We start from the raw sequence: 26,755 nt of genomic DNA, 5'->3' as shown, positions 1-26,755 counted from the left end.
TGAGATGTTTAAACTGTCCCAGAAAGTCAAGAATGGTTGAAATTCTCTTCAATGAGGCTTGAAGGACAAGAAGGAGTTAGGCTAGAATAGACAAGATAAGTCTCCGTGGCAATTGAGTAGCAAGCAAAAAGGAAGTGACAGAAATTGTGCATACACACATGTGAGCACAAAATGATGTTGGCAAATAGGCAACCTCTTCAAGCTGTAAACATCATGTTAAGGCATCTGCAGCTTGTTCAAAAGCAAAAGGGAACTGACAAAGAGTAACAAGTGAAATATTTTGATGTGCGTTCTACTGTGTATCTTTTGGCTCACTAATTCCATGTTAAGGAAATAATTATAAATTTGTGCAACGGTACTGTTAAAAGTATGTTTCTAATATTGAGACTGTCTAAAATCAGAAAATTTTGAAATAACCTGAACATCTTATATTAGGGGCTTAAGTGAAGAAAACTTTGGTTCACCTACACATGAGAATGGCATGTAGCTGTTAAAGATACTGTGGAAAAAATATTTAATGGCATGCAAAGACGTTCGTTATACGTTAAATGAAAAATGATTAGATAAAATATATACAGTATAACACTGTTTTTAATAGAAAATACACACACACACATGCACACACTACGTACAAAAGACACTAGAAAGCTATAAAACTGCATGTGAATGTATTCTTTCCTGTGGGATTATGGGTGACTTAAATGTTCATCCTTTTACGTTTTTTTTTTTTTCCTAACGTGTTACTTCACTTCTGTAATTAAAAAATTATCTGTCTTATATGTCTAGAGGTTTTTGGGGTGCCGGTCGTAATGTATTTCTTGACCATGATTGGGTTTACACTGGCCTTGCTTTAAATTACTTGTTAAAAAATAAAATAATTTGTTTAAAAATATCTTTTTAATAAACTTTCTATAAACTGTGTGTTACATTTTACAATTTTGTGTTTAATAAGATGCACGTATTTTTTTTTCAATATCTTATACGTATTCCCAAAATCTCAAAGTGTTCCATAATTTCGGAGCGAAGTTGACACTTGACCGCAAACCCGCTTGGTTCACCGGCCTGGACGGCTTGGACTTCAAGTCCCAGCAAGCATTGCGGCCTGCACACCGGGAACTACGGGGTCCGAGGCGGGGTTAGGGAATGCACGGTCTTTTCCCTCCCAGAAGCCCGCGGGCGGCTAAGAACACCGTCCGTGTCATGGCCGCGGGAGCCGGGACGGCAAGCCCTGCTTCCGGCCCGGGCGTCGTACGTGACCCGGAGGCGTCACAGTCGAAGAAGCGGCCCGGCCGGGAAGGCGGGGAGGGCGCGCGGCGATCGGACGCGATGGCGGGAGGAGGCGGGAGCAGCGACGGCGGCGGGCGGGCGGCAGGCCGGCGGGCGTCCCGCAGCAGCGGGCGGGCTCGGCGGGGGCGCCAGGAGCCGGGGCTGGGGGGCGCCACGGAGCGGGGCGCGGGGGAGGCACGGCTGGAGGAGGCGGTCAACCGCTGGGTGCTCAAGTTCTACTTCCACGAGGCGCTGCGGGCCTTTCGGGGTAGTCGGTACGGGGACTTCAGGCAGATCCGGGACATCATGCAGGGTGAGGGCCGGACCTGGGGAAGGAGGCTGGTTGGGGAAGGGGATCTGTGGGGCCTGGGGGTCGGCGCTGGGGGGATCGCCGAGCCAACGATGTCTTCTTTCCCAGCTTTGCTTGTCAGGCCCTTGGGGAAGGAGCATACCGTGTCCCGGCTGCTGCGGGTTATGCAGTGTCTGTCGCGCATCGAAGAAGGGGAAAATTTAGGTATGGCAATTTTTGTTCTTCTCTTGGTTTATTTATGGTTACGTTGTTGTTTTCCAACTTATGTCTGGAACTGAAGGATTCGAGGTTAAGGTGCACTACTACTATGTTTCGATCACAGTGGTCTTTTCCCTTCTAGGATGAGTCTGTTCTCTGGGTCTAGTTTTCTCCAGTTACGATTCCCTTGGCTGCTTTTCTGTTTTTTATTTCCTCCCACCTGTTTCTTGCTTGCCCCAGCCTTGCTGCGATCTAGTGAGTTATGTTAAGGCCAGATTTTCCCCCAAAGAATGGTTTTCAGAGTATAAGCACTTTTTTCTTTTAACTGAACTTAAGAGCTGTTTAGCAGAACTGTCTTCAGTTTCTGGTCCCTTGTATCTGAGGAGGATGTGTCTGTCCTGAAATTTGAGATGCAAATTCATGTGTTAAAAAATAAATTTCTATCTGCTTTTGAAATTATTAAAAAATAGTCACTTCAGATTTATTGGTTTGAATTTGAACACTTAACATGTTTTATAACTTGTAGTCAGTATGTTAGCAAATTATATGCAAATCTTTCTATATTTACATATGTCTTTTCTGATAAACATGTATTTTTGGACATATGTTTCTGCTTATAAAATAGCTTAAAGTGAAAACTGTGCTCTTTGTCCTAGACTGTTCCTTTGACATGGAGGCTGAGCTCACACCACTGGAATCAGCTATCAATGTGCTGGAGATGATTAAAACGGAATTTACACTGACAGAGGCAGTGGTCGAATCCAGTAGAAAACTGGTCAAGGAGGCTGTAAGGCTCTATTTTTATTTCCTTTTTCCTTTTGACAAAGAAGATGTCTTTGAGGATACAATGCTTATCTTTTCTGTGTGGGGATGGAGAAAGCCAGTGAGCACACTCAAACATAGACACACACAGATGTTACATCTCTTCGGCCAGGCTTGGAAACTGTTTAATGGCAGGTATGCTGCTTTTGTGATTTGGTTGTGTTCCTTGTAGCCTTGGCAGGAGGCCACAATCCACAAGAATTGGGTTGGCATTGAAGACTGACATCTTGGAGGTTATTACACCATTCAGGAGCATTGGTAAAGGGCTAGAAGCAACTGGCCTAGGTTTTGGTCATCTTTGTTTATTATAAACCAAAGAGGATCGCTGAGGCCATAGGAAATGTGGGACTGACTCTGAAGAGGAACATTCCTTTTCAACAAACAGAATTAAAGATTCTAGGATAATCAGCCAGTTAGCAAAACAGTAATTGTAGAAGGGTGACATAGCCAGTGTTCTTGACAAGGAAGAAGCTACTGGAGTGTCTTGGAATTTGGGGCTGTGTGTTATTGGCTCAGGTAGTTTCATGTAGTAGAACTTATTTTTATTTAAAACATGACTGGCAATGGGAACCAGTCAGAAAAAGCTTTTTCTTCCTCAGTAACCAAGTCTGGGGGTGTGAAAGCAGATGTAGAGGTGGGGACTGAAGAACAACAGCTCAGCACTGCTTTGGTAGTAGAAAGTAAGGAAATTGGTAAGAAAAGAGCACCCCCTAAAAAGATCTGACATGGGGGTGGGAAGATAAAACTGCTTGGCAGTGAAGACTTTCTGTCCCTTAGCAGTGTGCTGGATACTTAGGTACCCTGCTTAAAAAAAAAAAAACAACAAAAAACGACTAGTGTGTGTGAGGTGCAGATATTTATTCAGTTAAGGACCTTGGGCAGGATACTTTCAGTCTTGGAAAGAATGCTCAGATAATCCAAATTCCAAAGAGGAGTAAGTCCAAGAATAGATTTTTAGTATGAGTAGGTCACGTTTGTATTGGAGGGAAAATGCCAGAAAAGACATAATAGCAAAGGAGGAGAAATCCATGCCTACTTTCAGAAGAGCTGAGGATCTTTTGAATGGGAAGAAATGGTATCATGAGGCACTTGACTGGCTCAGTTGGTGGAGCATGCAGCTCTTGATCTCGGGGTTGTGAGTTCGAGCCCCACATTGGGTGTTGGGATTACATAAAAATAAAATCTTGAAAAAAAAACTGCACAGGGAAGAAATGGTACCCATTTCAAAGTAATTCATCTAATTCCTGTTAAGTAGGTAGTGGATTCAGAAGTGCAGTTCCTTCAGAACAGAAGAGCTGTAGATTTGTCTCTGTACCCTCTTCTGGAAGAGTCTTGTGGGCTTTCATCTGTTTATTTGTTGATTTATTATTATTTCTTATTTAAGTTTACAGGCCTTGTTTGGGAGGCTTCCTTATGAAAAATCTGTTAGCAAAGTCTAAATTTTTTCAAAATAGTCAACCGTACCCTTATGTTGACTCCCTTCTGCTTTTCCACTTTCCATCATGTACCAGATTTCTTGTTACACTTGCCATATTACTGTTCTTGCTACGTACCAAATTACCCCCAAATCTAGCAGCTTAAAGCAGTAAATATTGTCTCTCACTTTCCAAGGGTTGGGTTCAGCTGAGTGTTCCTGGCTTGAGGTCTCTGATGAGATTGTAGTCAAGCTGTCTGCTAGGGTGGCAGTCATCTCAAGACTCAGCTGGGACCGAAGGATCTGTTCCTGTGCTCACTTACATGGTTGTTAGCAGGACTCACTTTCCTTGCTGGCTGTTGTTTAGAGTCTTCATCTTCTTGCCTCTCCGCAGGACTCCTTACAACATGATAGCTTATTTCCTCTAGAATATGTGATCCAGGAGAACAAGAGCCAAGATAAAAGCTGCAGTCTTTTATAACCTAATTTCAGAAGTATCATTACTTCTGCCATACGCTGTTGGTCACACAGACCGGACCAGCTGTGGATTAGTGTGTGGAAGGGGACTATGCAGAGGGCAGTGACCGTTGGGGGTGATCTTAGAGGTTGGCCACTACAATTACCTTGAACTCTTAGTTATTAAATGATACCATATCACTTGCCTCAATTTATTTTGTTTTTTTAATTTTTCATTTAGAGTCATAGGATCTGTTTATGGTCATCTTCAGGAAAATACCATGGGATGCCCAGGCTGTTGAGGCTTTTTGATGAATTTTAAGCTTTGTAAAGTGTCTCAAAAGTTAATTTAAAATTCTATTAAGTTTTTGTTAAAGTGTGTCAAATTAGTTAAGTTAGAACTTTTCGTTATGTGGTGTATGGATTTCTTTGTTTCTTTCTTTTTAAGATTTTATTTGTGTATTTGAGAGAGAGGGAGTAAGAGAGAGCATGAGAGGGGAGAGTGTTAGAGGGAGAAGCAGGCTCCCTGCGCACAGAGCCTGATGTGGGACTCAGTCCTGGGACTCCAGGATCATGACCTGAGCCAAAGGCAGTTGCTTAACCAGCTGAGCTACCCAGGAGCCTTGGGTGTAGGGATTTCTGTAGGTCTTCAGAACCCCTTCAGGAATCAAAACTATTTTCGTAACAGTGCCAAATGAGTTGACTTTCAGTGCACTGACTTTGCACTAATGGTGCAAAAGCACTGATGGGTAAAATTCCTGGTGCTTTAACATGACCCAGGAAGTGGTAACTTTTCTTACTAGTTATTGTAGTCTTCACTGTCACATAGTTGTAGTTGAAAAATAAATAAAAGCCAGTTTCCATGAAGAATGTCTTTGATAAAGCAGTAGATTGATTTTATTAAATCTAGGTCCTTGAGCAAACACCTTTTCAGTATTTTGTGACAAAGCAGGAAGTTTGCCTAAAGCATTTCTGTCACATAACATGATGGTTGTCCTGACGAAGTCACTCGTGAGATTGCTTGAGTTGCATGCTACTCTAGGTGCTCTTCTAATGGAACACCTTTCTTACTTGGAAGAACTGACAAATTTTGGTTATTGAGGTGTGGGTATATGGCAGTCATTTTCTTGCAAAAGAGCAATGGGAACATGTCATTTCAGAGAAAACAGTTGGTAGTATTTGTTGCCAGGGATAAAACTCAAGCTTTCAAGTAAAAATTCAAATTTTGGAAAACTTGTATTGATGTACCTGACAGCTTTTCTCATAAGATTGATGGTGGTTAATTAAGAGCTGTGATTTTAAAAAATACTTTCAATGAATGTGTCAACATTTGAAAGATCTGTATAACTTAGTAAAAAAATATTTTCCAAATGGCCAGTGCATTATATTACAAAATCATTCATAGGTAAAAGAGCCATTTAAAATGCAAGATAGATTAAAAGATTTTAATATAACAGATGATGAAAAGTTCACTTGCCCAAATTTGGTATAGAGTCAAAGAAGAATAACCACAATTTTCTGAAAGGTCTATTAAAATACTCCTCCCTTTTCCAACTTTATATTTGTGTGAGGCTGGACTTTTTTCTTTTATATACTTTAACCACAACAACACATCAGTATGAACGAAGAAGCAGATATGAGCATCCAGCTTTCTTCTGTGAAGCTAGGTAGTATGGAGATTGCCAAAAATGTAAAACAAGGCCAGCCTTCTCATTGTTTGTGGTAGAAAGCATAGTAATTCTTCATAAAGTTATGTTTTTTACAGTAACCTGCAACGTGTTTGTTACTTTTAAATGACTTAATAAATATTATTATTTAAGTTTTTCTTAGTTTTATATTTCTAATATGGTGATATAACGCACATAAGCAAAAGCTCTTCCGGGTCCTCATTAACATTTAAAAGCAGAAAGGAATCCTGAGACTAAAACTTTGAGAACTGATTCTGTAAGCTTTTAATGATATTGAGGCTAAATTGGTTTTCTCTTCATAACTGAGATTCCTTAGTTAGGTTCCCGTGGAGAACAGCAGAGTGTAACATGTATGGCACATTATCGGAAAAGCATTTATTCGTTGCTTTTTGCTGTGGAACATTCTCCCCTGCATCTTTGGTAACAGCATCTTTTCTTTTGGGGTCTTACCCCATTTTAGCGGGGCTGGGTGCATAAAACAGTCTCTAAATACCTTAACTCTTGAAATAAAAGGCTTTGTCAGAGCGTTTTGAGCATTCCTGCTTCCCATAACAGCCTGTTTTTTTTTGTTGTTGTTGTTTGTTTGTTTTCTGAGTTTGCTTCTTTAGCCTTTTTTTCCCTTTTGTGAATTTTGGTTTTCTCTTTCTATGTGCTTTCTGCTATTTCCCCTCAACAGACCTATCCCACCTCTACTGAAAATCTACGCTTGGAATTTCCTTTTTGTTTAAGTTAGCCAGAGACCATTGCTATTGCTTATACCCTAAGAACCTTAACAGCTACATAAGGGAAGAAATTATACTTCTTTCTGAAAACTCTCAAGTGAAAAAAAACAATAGTTCACCCCTAAAAATAAAACAAAACAAAACAACAACAGCTTTCCAGGAAATTAGTTTTAAAAGATAAGCTTATAGTACAAACGTTGGAGACAGACTTCTAATTTAGAATTTGAAAGCGCTCACATTTCCTTTCTTATTTCACAAATTAAATATAGTAGGACCTGGTTCTAATTCTGAAAAAGACGAGAGTAAGCATACTCTCTTCTGTCCTTCTTAATTCAAGTATAAATCCGACAGAATGTTTGGAGCAGCTGTCTAAGGATTCATAAATGTAAATGGTAGTAAACAGATGGGGAAGAAAACCAGAATTTGAAGATCCACCAAACTGGTGATGATTAGTATACCATTTTTTCCTTCTCTGGTACCATCCAGCCTGGATTTGGAGTCTCCTGAGAAACCTAGAAATGCATGCTCCGTGGGAACAGAAAGAACTCCAAGAAAGGCTTCCTCTGGCCTGGGGAGGTGCAAAGGGATCTCCTAAAAGTCAGGGAGGGTGAGAGAAATCCTAGGGTTTCTTTTCTCCCTTCTCTCTTGCCTTGGCACCCAGACAGTACTGCCCTGGTAGCAGCAGTGGCCCAGTGACAACAGTGATAGCGGGGTGGCACTAGAACTAAAGGAAGAGAACCCATTCTCTTTAGCAGTAGAGCTGTGACATGCCCCCCCCCCGCCCCCCGGGCCCAGAACATAGAGCAAATTCCACTGTTTTGTTTTGTTTTGTTTTGTCTTTTTACTGTCTATCCTGCTGCTTAACCCTGGATGCTGTTGCAGTTTAGTAGGGAAACTAAACCCCAGGAATACAAGGCTAGTCTGAAATTCGAATATCAATTTAATGTCCTTCACTCTATTAATCTAAAAAAGAATGAAATGTATCAGTTGATGCAGAAAAGGCATTTAACAAAATTCAACATTAGTTCATGATAAAAATACTCAGGAAATTATGAATAGAAGAGAACGTTCTGAACCTGATAAAAGATATCTACAGAAAACCTACAGCTAACATCATACTTGACAGTGGAGGATAGAATGCTTTGTCCTTAAGATACAAAGGCAAGGATGCCCATTGTTACCATTCCATTTCATGTCATATGGGAAGACCTGGCCAGTGCAGTAAGTCAAGAAAAAGAAAAGGCAAGAGACTAGAGAGGAAGGGAAGAAATGTCCCTATTTACAGATGATATGACGGTCCATATGGATAATCCCATGAAATATACTAAAAAAATCTATATATAAGTTGAGCAAAATTGAAGGATACAAAAATCAACACACGAAGTTATTCATATTTCCAGTATATATTAACAGTGAATGGCTTGAAATGAAATTACCCAAACAGTGCCACTTACAATAGCTCCAAAAGAGAAGAAAAAGAATTACTTAGGTATAAAACTAGCAAAACATGTACAGTTTCTGTATGTGCAAAAACAAAATGCTGATGAAAGAAATCAAGACCTTGGGGCACCTGGGTGGCTCAGTTGGTTAAAGCCTCTGCCTTTGGCTTAGGTCATGATCCCAGGGTCCTGGGATTGAGCCCTGCATCCGGCTCTCTGCTCAGCAGGGAGCCTGCTTCCCCACCTTTCTCTGCCTGCCTCTGCCTGCTTGTGATCTCTGTCAAATAAATAAATAAAGTCTTAAAAAAAAAAAAAGAAATCAAGACCTAATAAATGAAAAGGCACACCATGTTCATGGACTGGAAGATAATAAAGTTAAGAGGTCAGTTCTCTCTGGCTCATCTGTAGATTTAATATAATTCTAATCACAATCTCAACAGGATTTTCTATGGACACAGACTGATTCTAAAATATAAATGGTAAAGCAAAGGAAAAATAACCCAAACAATTCTGTAAAAGGACAAAGTTGAAGAATTCACTAATCCAATTTTAAGAATCATCCTAAAGATACTCATAACCATAAATAAAGATTAATGGAATAGAAGACAAAGTCCAGAAATAGGCCTACACAAATATGACATTGGTTTTTGACAAAAATGTGAAAGCAATGCAAGGAAAAGGTGTTCAATAGAAAAAGGGTAGTCTTCAACAAATGGTATTGAAGTAGTTGGGTGTTCATATGCAAAAACTGAATCTTGACCTCACAAAAATTAATTCAGAATGGATCATAATCTAAATATGAAATGTAAAGCTGTAAAGATTATTGAATAAGATGAAAGAAAAACTTTATGTCCTGGACTTAGGCAAAAAAGTTCCTTAGTTATGACAATAAAAGCATGATTTGTTCAGAGGAAATTTTGATAAGAGAAAATAATGGTAAATTAGATTTAATCAAAATTTAAAACTTTTGTTCAGAAAAACTGTTAAGTGAATAAAGACAAGCTATAAACTAGGAGAAAATATATGCAAATCACATATCTGACAAAGGACTTGTGTCCAAAATATATAAAGAACTCTCAAAACTATTTTAAAAAATGGGCAAAAGCCTCACCAAAGAGAATATACAAATGGCATATAAACATGACGAGATGTTCAACATAATTTGGCCTTCAGCTTAGGTCATGATCCCAAGGTCCTGGGATTGAGTTCTACACTGGACTCCCTTCTCACTGGGGAGCCTTCTCCCTTTCCCTCTGCCCTTCCATATGACCCAGCAATTCCACTTGTGGATATTTACCTTAGAGGAATATTAAGTTCACCTCAAAACCTATACATGAACGATTTAACGTCTATTCCTACTCATCAAAAATTGCAGACAACCCAAATACCCTTCAGTGGTCAATGGATAAAAGTAGCACAGTAGTCCTCCCACCCCATCCATAGTTTCACTCCATGGTTTCAGTTACTCACAGTCAACTGTGGTTGAAAATCAGACAATTCTTCTTCTGACATATGGTCAGAAGGCAGAAGGTCAGTAGTAGCCTAGGGCTAAGTCTTAATATCTATGTTATTCACGTCACGTCACCTCATCACATAGGCATCCCACCATCTCAGATCACAAGGGTGAGTACAGTACAGTAAGGTATTTTGAGAGACAGACCACATTCATATAACTTTTATTACAGTATATTGTTACATTTTTTCTAGTTTATTGTTAATCTCCTATTGTGCCTAATTGATAAACGTTAACATAGGTATGTATAGGAAAGAGGAGTGGGAGGCATTACTATACATTCAAATAATGGAATACTGCTCAGCCATAAGAAAGAACGAACTACAGATAACGCATCACATAGATGGATCTTAGTAGCACTAAGAGAAGGAAAGAAGTGTCTCAGGGTAATATCTTCTAAAAAATAAGCACTATATGCATAGGATTCCATTTATACGACATTCTTGAAGAGATAAAACTGAAAAGATCAGTGGTTGCCAAGGGCTGGGGACGGGGAAGGGGTGACTACAGAAGGGTTGCACAAAGGCAGGTTTTTGCATCCTCATTGTGGTGATTACAGGAGTCAATACATGTATTAAAACACAGGATACTACCCCCCCCCCCAGCCAATAGTCCATTTTACTGTATGCATGTTAAATAAAATTTAAACATATAATAGGATCTAAATTATTTTATATAAAGTAAAACCTTTGAATTCTTCAAGAAAGTAAGTATCTGAAAATGATGTAAAAGTGAATGGTCATCTGAGTATAAAATATAAAGACCTACTCTGTACCTACCCTGGGCAGCAAGAATTTATGGTCATGCCTGCTATTTAAGAGCATTTGACACCAGTTTCCTTTGCATGTGGAGGACAGAATCACCAGAGATTAATTCCTTTTGCTAGTCCTACATCTTTTGGTCGGTATCTCTTTTAGTTCTTCCCTGAAATGAAGATTGAAAATATCTATGGACCAGTTTTCCTTCCCTGTTGTGTGTGTGTGGTGTTTCTTTTACCTCTCTTTGAGACAGGATTTATCCTGTTAGGTAACTCCAAGTGCTCCCAAGTTTTCCTTGGCTTTTCTAATTTTTTGAAAAAAAAAAAAGACACATTTTTAAAATATCACTTAAAATTTCGATCAGTGTCATTTTTCCTCTACATATATTTTCTTGGGGTTTTTACTAAAGGACTCTTTATCTTTGTGGCTCATGAGACTTTTGCATCCTACCTGGAATTCTGCCCTCCTTGTGTGCTACCTGTCGATGTGCTGGGTTTGTTCATTTCAGTAATTCCCTGCACACTTGAACTGGAGTTGCCAGCTGGGGTTTAGGATAGTGAGAGGCTGTGTTGGTTGTCCTACAGAAATGGCCTCAGGTCTTTCCTGAATGGAACTAGCAGAACTCTGTGGTCAGCAAATGGTTTTCCCACCCCCTCACAGTGTATCCTCCCCTCTCTGTCCCCATCATTATATCAAAGCTTTTGCATCCAAAAAGAACAGATCCAATTGTTCTGGGGACCTGGAATGACTCCTGCCCATTTTGCCTTTCCTTAGGAGGCCCTATTCAAACTGGGTAAATGGTCTGTAATCCAGAGGATCAGATTTTGCTTTATCAGCTATTTTTTGAAAATCCGGTATAATGTTGAAAATCTACTACCCTACACAGTGAAAGAAGAGTGCTTACAGTTGTTCATAATGCCTGAGCAGTGACTGTTAGTTTTTAAATAAAGGAATTTGACAGAATGTGAAGAAGTTCTTGGATATATAAGACTCCTTTTTTACTTATTAGTAGTTTATTTTAGTATCTGATATTCTGATTACACCTGTCATTATTACAACAGTTAAAAAAAAAAGGTTTTTTTCCCCTTTTGTAGGCTGTCATTATTTGTATCAAAAACAAAGAATTTGAAAAGGCTTCAAAAATTTTGAAAAAACATATGTCCAAGGACCCCACAACTCAGGTAAATTTGATATATTTTTGCTCCCATGACTTAAATCCATATCATTGTTTTTTTGTGGGGAAACAGGGAAAGGGTTCTTTGTTAGGAATGTTATCTAAAAATTTGGCACCTTTAATCTTGTCTTTTATATCCGGGATAGCTTACAGTGAGATTGGTTTTTCAAAAATTTGTTTTTTATTATATAAATTTACCTAAATTATTTTCTTGCCCATTTCTGCCATGTTTGTGACAGAACTTTATTTAAGTGATCAGCACCAGTATGAAGCTGTCAAGTTCTGTAACACTTCTAACTCTATTTACGTAAATGCTGATCCTGCAGACTTGAGACTCTGCCTTGGTGAGGACTTAATTCCTCTATTTTCTGGTGTCAAAAGCTCTGTTGGTGCCCTGCTTTTTTTTTTCTTTATAAATCTAAATTTGAGTTCTTGAAAAGGTAATACCTGTATATAATAAAATTCAAAAGGTACAACAAAAGAGTTGAGCTCATCTCTTAAGTCAGCCACCTCATTCCTCTCTTCGTAGGCAACCAGTTTATTCTTTTATCCTTTCAGAGATATTCTATGCATGTGCAAGCCAACAAATGTGCATCTGTGTTTACAGATATATATATATAATATATATATTATATATATATCCATTCTTCCTGGTCTTTCTATATGCACCTGTGAGCATACCCTCACAGGTGTATATAGAATTTACGAACATTTCGTAAATTGCTTTTTTCACTTAACATACCTTAAAGATTGTTCTGTATTACCACTTAAGGAGTTGCTTCATCCTTTTTTTCCTTAAGTTTAAAAATCTTTATATGAATGTATAAAGGTACTTCAGATTCCAAGTTCTTCTTTTTTTTTCTTATAGCTACATAGTAACTTCTGTGGCTGATCCATAATTTATTGACCTGTTCATTGTGATAGGCTCCCCTTCCTATATATGTACTAGTGATTGCCATTGACAGCATTGTGAAAGTTCTAATAGTGTTGTCTCAACTCAGCATCACTGAATTTTTACTGGAGTTCTTTCTTATGTGACAAATATCGGTCCTTTGTGTAGAAGCTGAGAAATGATCTCCTGAACATTATCCGTGAGAAGAATTTGGCCCACCCTGTTATCCAGAACTTTTCCTATGAGACCTTCCAGCAGAAGATGCTGCGCTTCCTGGAGAGTCACCTGGATGATGCAGAGCCCTACCTCCTTACGGTGGGCCTTGGCTGCCTTTTCCCATAACCATGATGTGGCCTTTAGGATGTGCAGGCAATTAGAAAAGGACAGCTCTTTTTATAAGTGAAAAGAGTAAATGTGTATAAAAGACTGAATTATATGTACTTTCTTAATTAAATGCCTAAAATACACAGAAGCAGAGATCCTGACAGAGGCAAAAATGGAACATACCTGGTTTCTCTCACCTCCCATTTATACCTCCTACATTTGATTAATCTGTGTGGCTAAAGTGGGGACACACTTAAAATTACTGGTGGTCTGCAAAGGTAGTTTTGTAGACATGGTGTGATGGGGTTGTTAACAGGAAGAGGGAATAACTGGAGAAAAAAAGGTGTGACCAGAGGATGATAAGGCAAAAGAAACTAAATGAAGACATTCTTTAATTGCATCAAAGTGATAAGCAGAAAGAGTGGTAGCAGTGAGGCTCAGGACAGTATGCAGAAGAATTAGAACCCAGGCTGTCCTAGAGGGTGGGCTGTGATACTGGGAAACTCAATGAGAAGGTTTGTTGTTGCCTTCTTTTTTTTTTTTATAATCACCAACATTTAGAGAGTTAAGAATATCTTAGCTTGGGGTGGCTGGCTGGCTGGCTGAATCGATAGAGCGTGCAGCTCTGGATCTTGGGGTTGTGCGTTTGAGCCCCAACACTGGGTGTAGAGATTACTTAAAAATAAGATCTTAGACAGAAAAAAAGACAGAAAAAAGAAAGTATCTTAGTACATGACAGTAGATCTACCAGGCCCATATTGGGATAGTGTCACTGATAGGAGCAGTTATTTGGCAGTTGTCAGACCGTCTGCAAAGCAGAGAGTTTGGGATATTCAGGGTGCAAGTATCAGGATACTTGAGCCTGGCCGACCGTCCTCTCTTTTGTGTTCCAGATAACTGGAAAATAACCTGCCACTGTTTCTGTGAGGGGAGAGACCTCTCAGTTTTAAAGACATCATTGTTACAGGCATATGTATCTGAAACAATGATACTGGACTGATGAGAAACATAAAATTTTTAGTCAAAGGCAGACAGATAAGCAGTTAGAGTCAGAGCAAGATTGGTCCACTCAGGGCTTTATGTAGTACTGGGATTTTCAGAGTTATTAGGCAAAACATATTTGTGGATATAGAGTTACAAAAAATTTTAGACACATACTAAAAGACACTAATATAAACACCAGTTATCTTAAGTTTGAAAAAAAGTCTGACTTTTGTGCATGACCCCAAAGGTGTATTTGGCATTGAGAAACTAGATTAGGGATGAGATTGAAAGAACAAAAAAGGAAGTACAAAGTAAAATTACGTACTTATTTGTTGTCCAAAAGGTTAAAGAATTCTTAGTGTCAAGATGGTTAGCACCACTCAGATAGAATTCTTGTTTAGTATAGAAAACTCTGAGCCATTTTTTGAGGAAGAAAAAGGCAAGACATTTGAAATAGTTCTTGTGAGTTCTCTCCCTTTGTGTGTCCGCCTCTAATTTATGCCTAGTTTGGATTTCTAAGTGAACGTGTCTGCCTGTTGAGAGTGTATGTTCGTGGCGAAAGACGAGAATTAATGAAATTCTGTGGCTTCCTCTTCCTGATGACATCCTTCTTTTCCCAGATGGCCAAGAAGGCTTTGAAATCTGAGACTGCTGCCTCCAGTACAGTGAAGGAAGATAAACAGCCAGCACCAGAGCCTGTGCAAAAGCCACTTAGAGAACCTGCAAGGTGAGAGGGATGGCTTTTTGTGATCTTGAGTGACACACAAGGGTAGTCTGTTGGCAGCAGTCTCCTTAGAGCAGAATCCATTAGTTCCTCTTGGTACTAGGTTACTTGTACAAGGCACTGTGGGAGTTACAGAGCACGCCCCGGGAAAAAAAGAATATTGAAGACTGGATGTCATATCCCTAACAAAAGTTCCCGACTGGCTGTTCCTTAAAGGTTCTTTCCTTCTCTGTTCTCCTATCCTTGCCTTGCCCACATCTTGCCCACATCTACTTGTGGATACCTGATCTCTTAAGGCAGTGTTCAGACTTGTGAATCAGATTCCCAAACAAGTTTTGTTTTTGTTTTTGTTTTTTTAAAAGATTTATTTATTTATTTATTTGACAGAGAGATCACAAGTAGACAGAGAGGCAGGCAGAGAGAGAGAGAAGCAGGCTCCCTGCTGAGCAGAGAGCCCGACATGGGACTTGATCCCAGGACCCCGAGATCATGACCTGAGCCGAAGGCAGCTGCTTAACCCACTGAGCCACTCCAGGCGCCCACCCAAACAAGTTTTTAAAGCAGGGGGGCCAAGTAGGAAATGCATAGGAATGGGTGTAAGATAATGCAGTTCAGAACATGGAGTGTGAACCAAAGAGGGCATGCTTTTAAGCTTCATGTGATAGTTGCTATGTGGGAATGTCCAAGGATGCCCAAACTGTAGTTCAGATTTTTATGTGAGACATCTAGGGTTTTTTGTTTTTGTTTTTTTAGCTTTCCCAGTTTCTGAATTGGCAGATTTCTGAGTTGGCAATTAATCCAACTTAAAAAAACAAAACTTACATAGGTGAGGCAATAAGATGTATCTGCCAACTGGGTTTGGCTTGTAGGCTGACAGTTTACCCTCTCCTAACAGTTTTTATTTAAAGTATATTGGTTATTCCAAATGATAGATGAACTTACTTTTATTATGAAAAGGCAGTTTCTCTTTGTTCTAAGACTGCATGGCACACTAACTCAGAGAATTCTCAAAAGTCCCATTTATAAGTGTACTGTAGGAGAAAGGGGGCAGAATGGAGACCGTCTTTTCCTTCTCCCACAGGAGGGTTGGACGGGACCGGAAAGTGAGATTGCTAGATTGTCGGTTGGTTGTCCAGGCAGACTTGTAACTGGCACTATACAGAGAGTTCTTACATAGTGGAAAGCATTACTTTAGTTCATGCAGACAAAAGGGGTTAGTGCACCGGCTAAAAAGGTCTCTTGGAGGGGGAGTGTCATTGGCTCTAGTCCTTTAAGTTTCTTTTACTTGGAGTTTAAACTCTGGAGTTCAACTTATATATTTAAAGCCTCTACTTATGCTTATAAATGGAAGCTTTATAAAGTTGTTATGAGCAGTTTCTTACCTTTTTTTTTAATTTTTAAAAAGATTTTATTTATGTATTTGAGAGAGAGCAAGAGCGTGCACAAGCAGGGGTAAGGGCAGAGGGAGAGGGACATGCAGACTCCCCATTGAGCAGGTAGTCCAATGCAGGGCTCAATTCCAGTACCCTGAGATCATGACCCAGGGTGAAGTAAAACACTCAACTGACTGAGCCACCCAGGTGCCCCTCTTTTATTTTTTTTAAATGAAGAGTCCTCCACTCGAAGAGTCCTCTGTCTCTTTTGAGGCTTCACGCTTTGGAAAAGTTGCGGCTATCTGGATGAACATCTATAATGGTGAGACTGATCCTTGTATATTTGCTTTATATATAGGCAGTTACGGACTACTCCAACCACCATTGGAATTATGACCTTGAAAGCAGCTTTCAAGACTCTGTCCAGTGCACAAGATTCTGAAGCAGCCTTCTCAAAACTGGACCAGAAAGATCTGGTACTTCCTAATCAGGTGTCCCTGCCATCACCAGCCCTCAAAAACAAGAGACCAAGAAAAGATGAAAATGAAAGTCCAGCCCCTACTGAGAGTGAGGGTGGTTCCGAACTGCAGCCCAAGAATAAGCGCATGACAATAAGCAGATTGGTTTTGGAGGAGGACAGCCAGAGTACTGAACCAAGCACAGGTCTGGACTCCTCCCAAGAGGTCGTCCCAGCATCACCATCCAAGCCCGCCGTTCTCAACCAACCCCTTTCTGGGGAGAAGAATCCCAAGTATGAAGACCTTCTTTGTAGCAGTTTTGGGGATGGTTGGTGGTCCTGGTTGGGCCTGGTATTGCTTCCATGAATGAAATAACTTTCAGCTAAGTTATTCACCACCAAGGCTTGCCCAAACTGCTAGAATGTGACTTGGGAGTGGGGAGCAACAACATAGCCATCTCTGGCAGTTCTGAAGCCCCACCCATGGGCTTCCAGGCATTGCTCTAGATGGGAGTGAGGATGGAAGGGTTTCAGAGCCTCCCACTCATCGCTGCTTTCATTTTTAGCAAACTTCTCAGTGCCTTGACAACTAAATACCAGTCTTTGTTAAAAGAAATTTGTTTGAATTGGGCTACTTTAGACTTTGAGCCTTAAAAAAGATTTATGAATATTTATAGTTTTGTACCTTCTAAGAGCAATTAAGACTTGGCAATTTGAGTAAACATCTACTAATCTCTCACATTCTGCTAGGTTCTATGGGGCAATGGTTAGAATGCTTTTATTTTGCTCCCTATCATGACCCCCAGGCCTAGCTTTCAATTTTTGCTACCTTTTGTGTCCTTTTGTGGATCCTTCCTCCGAGCAAACTGGTTTGCTTGTTCTCTGGAACACACTGTTTTTGCTACTCTACTCTTCTTGCTTCCTCTCATTCCCCACAGTTGGACTGTCATTTCTTCATCATTGCTTGTGACAATCCCATCCATCCTTCAAAGAGAAGAGATGCTGATATTGACTAGAGTACTTTCCATGAGCCTGGCACTTTTCACATATTGTTTTACTGAATCTCTAGAACCCTTATTCTGTGAGTGATATATTCGCCCCATTTTAGGAAGTTTAGAAAAGTTACTAGCTTGCCTGAAGTCACAAACATGAAAAGTGGCAAAATTGGGCTTTGGGATTTTTTTTAAGATAGGCTACATACCCAATATGGAGCCCAATGAGGGGCCTGAAATGAGATCTTGGCTCAAAAGTCCATGGCCTATACATTGCATACACGAAGCTGCCTCTTAAAATTCTGCCTCCTCCATAAATCTCCCCTGGTCACCCTGCTGTAAGTGAGCACCTTGCTGGTCTCCCAAGGCCATTGCCATCTCTACCACTGCTCTGTTGTTGTTGTGGGGGGACCTGTGCTCTGACATGCACCTGCTAGGTGCCCAGAGAGGCTGTGGCATCTAAATGATTAATGCTCAGGCACAAATCTGCGCTATATGTACCACCACCTGCATCTGGAAGTGAGTGAATCGTTGACCAGGCAAGCAAATGGAGCCCAACACATTTTATTCTCATGTGATAAATGATCTTCTTTATTCCTTGCAGTAGTCCTATAAAGTATAGATATTATTCCCATGAATAGATGAGGAAACTAGAAAGAGTACATGCTTCCAGTGCTTTTATAAATAAAAGGGAGGATTCGTGAAGTTTTAGACCTGTCCACCTCTCTCATATGTCAAGGGCATGAAGTATGGGTACTCTAAAGCAGAGGTTGGCAAACTATAGCGCCTGGGCTAAATCTACCCGGTACCTGTTTTTGTAAATAAAGTTTTTTTGGAACTCAGCCACAAACATCAGGTATGTATTGTCTGTGGCTGCTTTTGATGCTACACTGAGTTGAGTAATTGGAACAGAGCCATTAAGACCTACAAATCTGAAGATATTATCTGGCCAGGAACAGCCTGGCTTTAAAGGAATTGTGTGAGCTACTGGGGAGCTCCAGGAAGAAGAGTTGAGCCTGCTCACCAAAGTTGTGGGTACAGCAAGCCTTGCAGAAGAGCAAATGTTGAGCTGATCTTGAAGAGTAGGAGGTGATCAGGCATATGGTGGGGTGGGGGTTCTAAGCAGCAGAAACCCCTTGTATAAAGTCAAGAGAAAGCCTAGTATGCTCCAAGAAATGTCATGGACTCTGTATGGCAGAAGAATATAGTGCACAGAGAGGATGAAGGGAGATGGGCCAGGTCTTAAGTTCCTATTGTATTCTATCAGGTGGAGGTTCTGAAGCTGGGATTCGTATCACTAGTCTGTGGAACGTTTAATAAAATACATAATCTTTAATACTGAATTAGAAGGGGCAGGGGATGGATCTGTAATCTGCTTTTCTAACTGTGCCCCCAGATCATTCTAATACAGCCAGTCTGAGGGCCTGATGAGCTACCATTGATGGCTTTTGAACAGGCAGTGAGGCAAAGGAGACAAAATCGGTGGCTGGAGACTTCTATAGGATGAGTAGTTAGGATCACTGGTGGAATTGAAGGCAGGATTAAGATAAATCCCCTGGAGGGCATGGTCACAACTACTAGATTTTTATATGTCCTGTGGCAGTTGACAAGGACAAGTGCTGATTAGATATTTATTAACCAAATGATAATTCTTGGTTCTTGCAGTTTAAAGGGTCATACCCAAAACCTCTATAAAAGGCCAGCAAAGGATTAACATTTTAGGCTTTCTGGACCACTTGTATCTCTGTTGTTAATTTTTTTTTAAACAACCCTTTGAAAAGGTGAAACCATTCTTAGCTCAAGGGTTGTACAAAAACCAGCCACAGGGTGTAGTTTGCCGACCCCTTGAGATCAGACTCCTCTAGCCCATTCACTGCTCATCAAGTTCTAACTTTACCAGTAGTACCATAAGGACCAGGAAGTGACCTAACTTGCCCAGGACCTTGGAGCCACAGTGAGAGGAAGACCCAGATCTGAGTCTCTTCTACAACAGAAGTTAGGCAGTACCAAACATTTGTACACAAAGTAAAGGCTGAGTTCAAAGGAAGAGCAGGAGTTTACCAAAGTGATCTGTGTAGATTGTCTGCAGGAAGAATGAGCAGATACGCAGGTGGAAATGCCAGAACCAGAGGTTAAAATCAGTTTTATCGCGGCATGGGGATAAGCAGGTAGAAAACTGAATCCTGACTTTTTTATAAATAATAATTAACACAGTTAATATCCTAAAAAGGAAAAACCTCATGTAATTTTGTCACTTGTCTCAAGCAAATTATTCTCAGAAATAAAATTTTGGGGGATATGAGCCAATTTAAACATAATGGAAAGTAGATGGTTCACCATTTGTCTCATTCATGGAACTCAAGAATTTTTTTTCAAGTCTATACTTCTTAAATGAACTGCTTTCATTACTCATTTGCAAAATACCTAGCCAGCCTTAAAAATAAATTTCTGTTCATGGAATGGAGACTGAGGTTTGTCTCTACTCTTGATCAAACCTTCCAGGTCATTTGATCTATATTCTTCAAAATTTAACTCAAATACTTCCCATGTTGCTTTGTAATAGATGTTATGGTTCTGAGGTCAGATTTGTGCTGTGTTCTGTTTCCAGGACAGTTGTACTATTAATCAGGTAAACACAGTTAGAGTTGATTAGAGAGGACTGACTACAGCTTTCATTTATTCAATAATTTGGGTTAGGGATTATTTTTTAGTTTTGGAACTTTTTTGGTTATACTCAAGTACTTAACATTTCATGTGCAAAGGAACGATTCTTGCTTACTACTCTGTTAGTGGTATAATTTATTTGCAGCTCTTTGATAATCCCATTATTAATTTAGCACGTTTTCCTAGCTGCTATTCAGGTTATGTGTTATTGTGCTAGGTGTTTGGGGTAGACAGATGAAGACACAGCCCTTGCCTGCAACGTGCTTATGATTAGAGTGTGTGTTATGAAGTGTTTGCTCAATAAAGTGGAAGTACAACCACAAGGGCAGAGGGGTGGGGGCTTTTTGTGTGTGTTGGGGGCCTGGATTTAGGGCAGGCTTCATTGGAATGATGACCTTAAAAAATGGGTAGAATTTTACTAGGCAGGGAAGGGAATCCTAAGCAGAGGGAACCATAGAGAAGAGAGTACAGAGCTAATAGAAGGAAAAGAGGAGCAAGAAAGCGAGGCTCTGCTGTTTGTGCTCATGGGGTTGTGTGGGCAGGGCTGGAGAGAGAAGGTTTTGGTAGCCAGAAACTGGCTGGAGCCAGACTGGATGATCTTTACTAACCCACACAGCCTTCACTGCTGAGACAGTGAGAAGTGATCATGGAACAGGAAAGGGATGAGGTATTTTTAGACTGACGTTCAGGTAGTTTTGGAAGGGGATGAGGCTAGGGACAGAGATACCAGTTAAGAGACTAGTGTAATACTGGTGAAAGGTACCACGTGCCTGGACAAGAGGAATGGAGACGGAAAAAAGCGCAGTCCAGAGACAGGACTGGGCATGTCTTTGAAGGACCAGGAGCAGTTTGCTTGTTCTAGGATAGAAGAATGCTGAGACCTTCAAAATTAGAGTCAAAACCAACCAAACGAAAACGGGAAAATGAGCAGATTTTGTGGGGGGACTGTGCTGTATTCACTGCTCAGTTTGAGGGATGATCCTGCAGCCTGCGGGCCTATGACATGGAGATGCCTTGCCAGGTCAGGATTTGTCTGGGAGTTGTGTGTAAGTGAATCTCAGCTGTGGTCACAGCAGAAGAGGGACGAGTACAGGCCATGAGAGAGCCCAGGACAGAAGATGGGATGATCCCAATGATCTGTTTTACATCTTGTCCTCTTGTTGATCTCCCCTCAGAGTACCCAAAGGCAAGTGGAACAGCTCTAATGGGGTTGAAGAAAAAGAGACATGGGTGGAAGAGGATGAACTGTTTCAAGTTCAGGGTAAGCTAGGACATTCTCCTTGGTCCTTGACAGTAGCTGAATTATAGATGTGTGTTACGATCACATTAATGTTCTAGAAACTGCTTGTCTCCAAACTAGAAAAAGTCCAGTAAGTTCCTTATTGTGATTCATGAGGAGTCAGTTTTATGTCCTTTCCCATTAAACAATGGAGACTGTCAAAGCAGCACTTTGTATTTAAAGAGAATTCCTGGTTTTGTTTTAGTAAATCCTATATTTAATTGTAGCTGATGTTCTTCATAAAGTCTTTAAATTAAAAAAGGTAGATGTGGTCATTCCCTGCATTTCTTATTTAAGTAAAAAAAAATCTCTTACCAGCTTCAATATATAGTTTTTTTTCTGAAATAAGAAACGTTACTTTTCCATGATTAATACTAAAGTTCATAGCATTTGCAGTAGAATCTCTCCCACCACATACTTTGCATTCTAATGGAAATATCTAAGTGCTAAAACATAATCTTGGAGATTCTAAAGACTTTGGTAACACAGCAACAGTAAACTTCTGCCAGTCCCAAAGGTTTTGTCCTTAAAAAGTACCTTCATTGGCACAGATGTAGTTGGCAAGATCAAGATCACACAGGAAAGGGGGGGAAGTAACAGAAAATCAGTAAAAGTGGCATACAATTTTTAAAAACAACAGGATATAAAAGTTCTAAAAACATCCACATCCAGTGCAGTCCAGATTTGTCAACTTTAAAATCTGCTTCTACTATAGTATGAAATACTTCATAATTTAAAACTAAATAACCTGCCCCTGTAAGTATCCCTTTTCCCGAACCACCTTCATTGTTTAGGAAGCACTGCTAGGATAGTAGCTTCTGCTGAGGCAGACACTCCGCAAGTTATGTTTATGCAACTTTGCCTTTTCTTACAGCTTTTTAATGGCTCTCTGCTTCGAGTGGCATGTCTTTTATACTAGCAGACCCTCCTGTAGCCCTTTGGCCTTTAAAAAAAATATCTTGGTGCATTTTTTTGAGGCCTCATATGTTTCCATATGGTGAGAGGGTGGAGCTTGAGCTGCTCTCCTATGGTGTCTCTGAGTGGGGAGCAGTAACTCTCCTGTTCTTTTGTTTAAGGAACTGAATCACATTTTACTTAAATAAAATGATCAGGGACTTGGAAATTCTGGCATAAAACAGTAGAATTGTGTCATTTCAAAGCAGTGGTTAGCAAGGGGCTACAAAGCAGAAATTATACCCATGTGTGCGCGCGCACACACACGTATATAACACAGTCAACCCTTAACAGGTTTGAAATGCACAGGTCCACTTATACACATTTTTAAAAAAATACAGTATGATACTGTATTCTTACAATTTTTTTAATGATTTTCCTTTAACCTTTTCTCTAGCTCACTTTATTGTGAGAATATAGTGTTTAATACATTTAACATGCAAACTATGTTAATTGACTATGTTATTGGTAATGTTTCTGGTGAACAGTAGGCTATTAAGTTTTTGGGGAGTCAGTATGGATTTTTGACTATATGGGAGTTGGTTCCCCTAAATCCTGCATTCTTTAAGGATCACCTGTAGATGTGTATATATTAGGGTTTTAAATACCACAGTCTCTCAGTAATTTTAGAAAATCATGTAGGTTTTACTAAAAAGCCTGAAATCCATCACTAACCAATATTTATTGAATGTCTGTATGTAAAATACTTGCTCTGTTCAGATTTTCATTGGCTGAAATAATTGATATCTTGCAAACAAAGAACAAAAACAAATTACCCTTTAGTGATATCCTCCTCCTCTCAATGTTGGGAAAGTTCAGTCAGGTTTTCCCTTTAGGAACATTCGATGTCTTTTTCTTCTGGTTTGTGCAGAGAAAGGTGAACTCTGAAATGAGTCTACTTTTTAATGTTTTCCAGCAGCACCAGATGAAGAGAGTGCAACCAGTGTAACAAAAAAACAGGTAATTTAAAACTATTTTCTCACCTTTTCTGATAATGTGGTAGAACAGAGGTAAAATAAGCACATCTCCTAGCATAGGCTACCCATGCATCTGCAAAAAGATCTTTTGGAATTTTTAGATGATCCAAACTAAGTTACAGTAATAATTATTTTCTGGAAGAAAAATCTAGGACAGAAACCTGACACATTTTCCTGACAGTGAGCAACAAACATTTGAAGTTTTGATGCAGAAGTGATTAGGATCAAATGGCAGGACAATGAAATTATGAAATGTCTAAATCCACAGGATTAACTTATCTCTATCATGTTTTAAAAATATAAACCCTCCTTTTGGGTTCAGATTATTGTCCTAGGATTCTTGAGTTTACCTCTTCATTGTTTGAAAATGTGAGTAAGTGGAGAGATGGGCTGTGATCAATATTTTGGTCTTCTTTTGCAGAAGTGGACTGTAGAAGAAAGCGAGTGGGTCAAGGCTGGAGTGCAGAAATATGGGGAAGGAAACTGGGCTGCCATTTCCAAAAATTACCCATTTGTCAACCGAACAGCTGTGATGATTAAGGATCGCTGGCGGACCATGAAAAGACTTGGCATGAACTGAAACAGGCTTTCATTTCCTCATTAATTCACAGGAGCATGGTTCCTAATAATAGCCCCTGATAGTCTGTTGTTTCTTTCAGAAGCTGGGCTGGGATGAGAATTTTGGGCATCCTCCTCCGACGTGGAGGAGGTCCCTGTTCTACTTCATTGCTGTTGGAGATCATGGAGCTAAGAAACAAAGCCAAGTCCACCCCATGTCCTTGGCAGGGATGACAGGCACATAGCTTGTACAGTGCCAGAATATCATTAGTATTTCCCTTCTTTAGTGGTTTGCTTGAATTTAAATCCTTGGTAATCAGTAGAACCTTCTCCTAGGAAATGGTGGAGTCTGTTAGAAGCCACTTATTATGACTCTGACCTGTTAAAACCAGCAATGGGAGCATTATCTGGAGTGAACTTGTTCCAGGTAAAGCTTTGGCCTTCTGATGCAATGCAGAGGAACTTCATCTGTCATGAACCCAGGCTGATGAGAGGCCAGTCTTGGTGGTGGAATCAGAGTCTCTTGTAAAAACTCTTAAGCCAGTTGTAACATCAACATCTAGACCTGACAGCCTTGGCATTTGCTCTTGATATTTGCTGGGCTACGTAGGCAGGTTTAACCTCCACCTCTCCTGTGGTTGAACCAGTGTGTTTTTTTTGTAAAACGGTGATTGTAGATAAGCTTAGCCCTCTCCTCCATCCCCTCTGCCCAAATCCCTTCCTTATGCTGGACTTTTAAGGCTTAAAAAATCTGATTGAATATAAATGCTTAATTCCATTCTTTGTGAAATGGTTGCTTCCGCCTGATTCCCTAACTGTGCTTGTGTTTAGTGTCTTGCTCTAAAACTCAACATTCCCTTCTCCTTTTGTACTGTGTTGTGCTTGCTGTCTCTCTCGGACATCCTTAAAGACTGTCTTTTTGGCACACAAAAAAATCAGTAAAGTGTTTTCTGTAATCTTTTTTTAAAATATGAGAACTAATTATTGTCCATAACTTGTAGCATTCTTCATTAAAGTCTTGCTTCTCTCAAATGTTAAGGAGCTATTTATTCTAGCACAGCGTGTATGAGCAATTGGAGGGAGCAAACTGTTGAACAAGCTTTGCTGAACCACGTTGACTATGTTAAGAAGCAGATGTCGGACTATGTTGAATGTTTTAATCCTTGAAAGCCATGTTGAACAGAAATGTGGGAGTGTCGTCTTAATTTGTCCATACCCTTATATAATGTATTTTTGGGAAAAAATTCCCCCTTTCTCACTTCTGAGTGAAAGGCAAGGTGTAAAGAAATGCTACAGTTTTAAAATTCCTCCTGTAGGTACAAGTTAGAAAATTTGTACAGCTTTATTATCTATTTACATGTTTTGGGATCTGGTACTATTACTTTGAATGAAGCTACAGCGAAAAGGTGAGAAATGAAGCTACAGTGAAAAGGTGAGACCCAGATCCCTCTTCATCTGGCTGCAGCTAGTTGTGGTCTTCGTCTGCAGGGGGTTAGGATCCAGGAGCTTTTAGCTCTTCCACTCTAACATTATCTGACTACACGCCCTAGGTAGAAGAGCGACACTGTGATACACTTTAAGGAAGCAGAATATCCCTATCAGTATTTCTCAAACTGAGAAATGCGTAAGGTATGTTTATTATAGTATTCCTAAAATGTGTACAAACATAAAACTATGCCCACAGCTTCTATAGAACTATAATATGTACTCTGAACTGATGACTGTTTTGGGGAGTCTAAGTCACTGCTTATGACATGGGTAGCGTTGGGGCTGTTGCAATGATAGGATGTGGGTAGGGATGCTTGATTGTTGGGAAGTGATCCCAGTCTCTGCTGCCTTCACTTAAGCAAGACTGCTGCAGAGCCACTGTGCCTGCAGAGTACTGTGATGTCCCGTGGCCTTTGCTAGAACTGAATACAATTATGAAGTCTGTTCTTTGTTTATTAGCTTATGACACTTAAGGGATTACCACTTGGGAGTCAATGCAATGAATTCTGAAGCAATACCTGGTTAGAAGGTGCTAACGCTATTTTGTTTTTTAAGATTATGGCTAAAATCAAAACATTTAGGCATTCTCAGCACTCACAGACTGACATAAACACTGTCCTGATAGGTAAGAGTACGAGACCCACTCGGGGCCCCAGCTGCACCAGCTGCGCTTCGGGGACAAGGAGCTGGCCACTGGAATCTCTGAATGTCCATTTCCTTATCTCTAAGCCCCTCCCAGGGCTGTTGTGAGAACACACAGGAAGCAAGTAAATCTTTTAGCTCAATGCCAGCCATGAAGTCAGCAGGTGTTCAATTGAACCTTTTCCCTGCTCTGAGTGCCGAAGAAGTCATAAATAAAAGAGGAAAGATGGAGGGTTTGAACAATATATTCTTTAAGTGGGTTTTTGGATAGCTTTAGCAGAGTGGATCAGTAAGGGGGAAAGTAGAACAAGGATTATCAGTGGAAGACTCTGACCACTGCCTCTTGCTCACTTTATTTGTCCATTAAAAATTTTGCACACATTAACATGCTGTGCTTTTTGCTAAAATCTAGCACTGGGCAGAAAATACTCTGTTCGCTCAGGTTTGCCCCACATATCTTATTGGAGCATCTAGCAACCTGATACGAATAGGAGAAACAAATCTCTCCAGGCAAACTTTGTCTGTTTATTCAGATGGTTGTAAATAAAATTACCCAGTGCTTATTCCCAAGAACTTAAAAATGATAACCCAAAGGAAGGACAAAAATGCCTCTTCTGGAGAAGATTCTATCTAGCACCCATGAAGTAGGTTTGATAAGCCCCTGAGGTTTTTTTTTTTAAAGATTTT

At 40.0% G+C, this 26,755-nt stretch overlaps 2 protein-coding genes across 6 annotated transcripts in view; one reads left to right on the top strand and one right to left on the bottom strand.

The window, feature by feature from the left end:
• Positions 1-26,755, bottom strand: part of NIP7 (nucleolar pre-rRNA processing protein NIP7) — a 58,227-nt gene that overhangs the window by 21,936 nt on the left and 9,536 nt on the right. The window lies entirely within an intron of this gene.
• TERF2 (telomeric repeat binding factor 2) lies at positions 1,154-25,168 on the top strand. Of its 5 annotated transcripts, none has more exons than XM_032326373.1 (10): positions 1,154-1,579; positions 1,685-1,780; positions 2,431-2,561; positions 11,681-11,767; positions 12,821-12,967; positions 14,581-14,687; positions 16,416-16,808; positions 21,346-21,431; positions 23,323-23,363; positions 23,802-25,168. In XM_032326373.1, exons 1-10 carry the CDS (start codon positions 1,201-1,203, stop codon positions 23,958-23,960), a joined length of 1,626 nt encoding a protein of 541 aa, XP_032182264.1. In that variant the 5' UTR covers positions 1,154-1,200; the 3' UTR covers positions 23,961-25,168. The 5 variants fall into 5 exon arrangements, with proteins under 5 accessions (XP_032182264.1, XP_032182265.1, XP_032182267.1 ...); XM_032326371.1 differs by having other exon boundaries at positions 1,155-1,579; positions 23,320-23,363; XM_032326374.1 differs by lacking the exon at positions 11,681-11,767 and having other exon boundaries at positions 23,320-23,363.

This window comes from Mustela erminea, chromosome 19 (genome assembly GCF_009829155.1).
Source record: "Mustela erminea isolate mMusErm1 chromosome 19, mMusErm1.Pri, whole genome shotgun sequence".
Lineage (NCBI taxonomy): Eukaryota > Metazoa > Chordata > Mammalia > Carnivora > Mustelidae > Mustela > Mustela erminea.
This window is presented reverse-complemented; position numbering and strand designations above follow the sequence as displayed.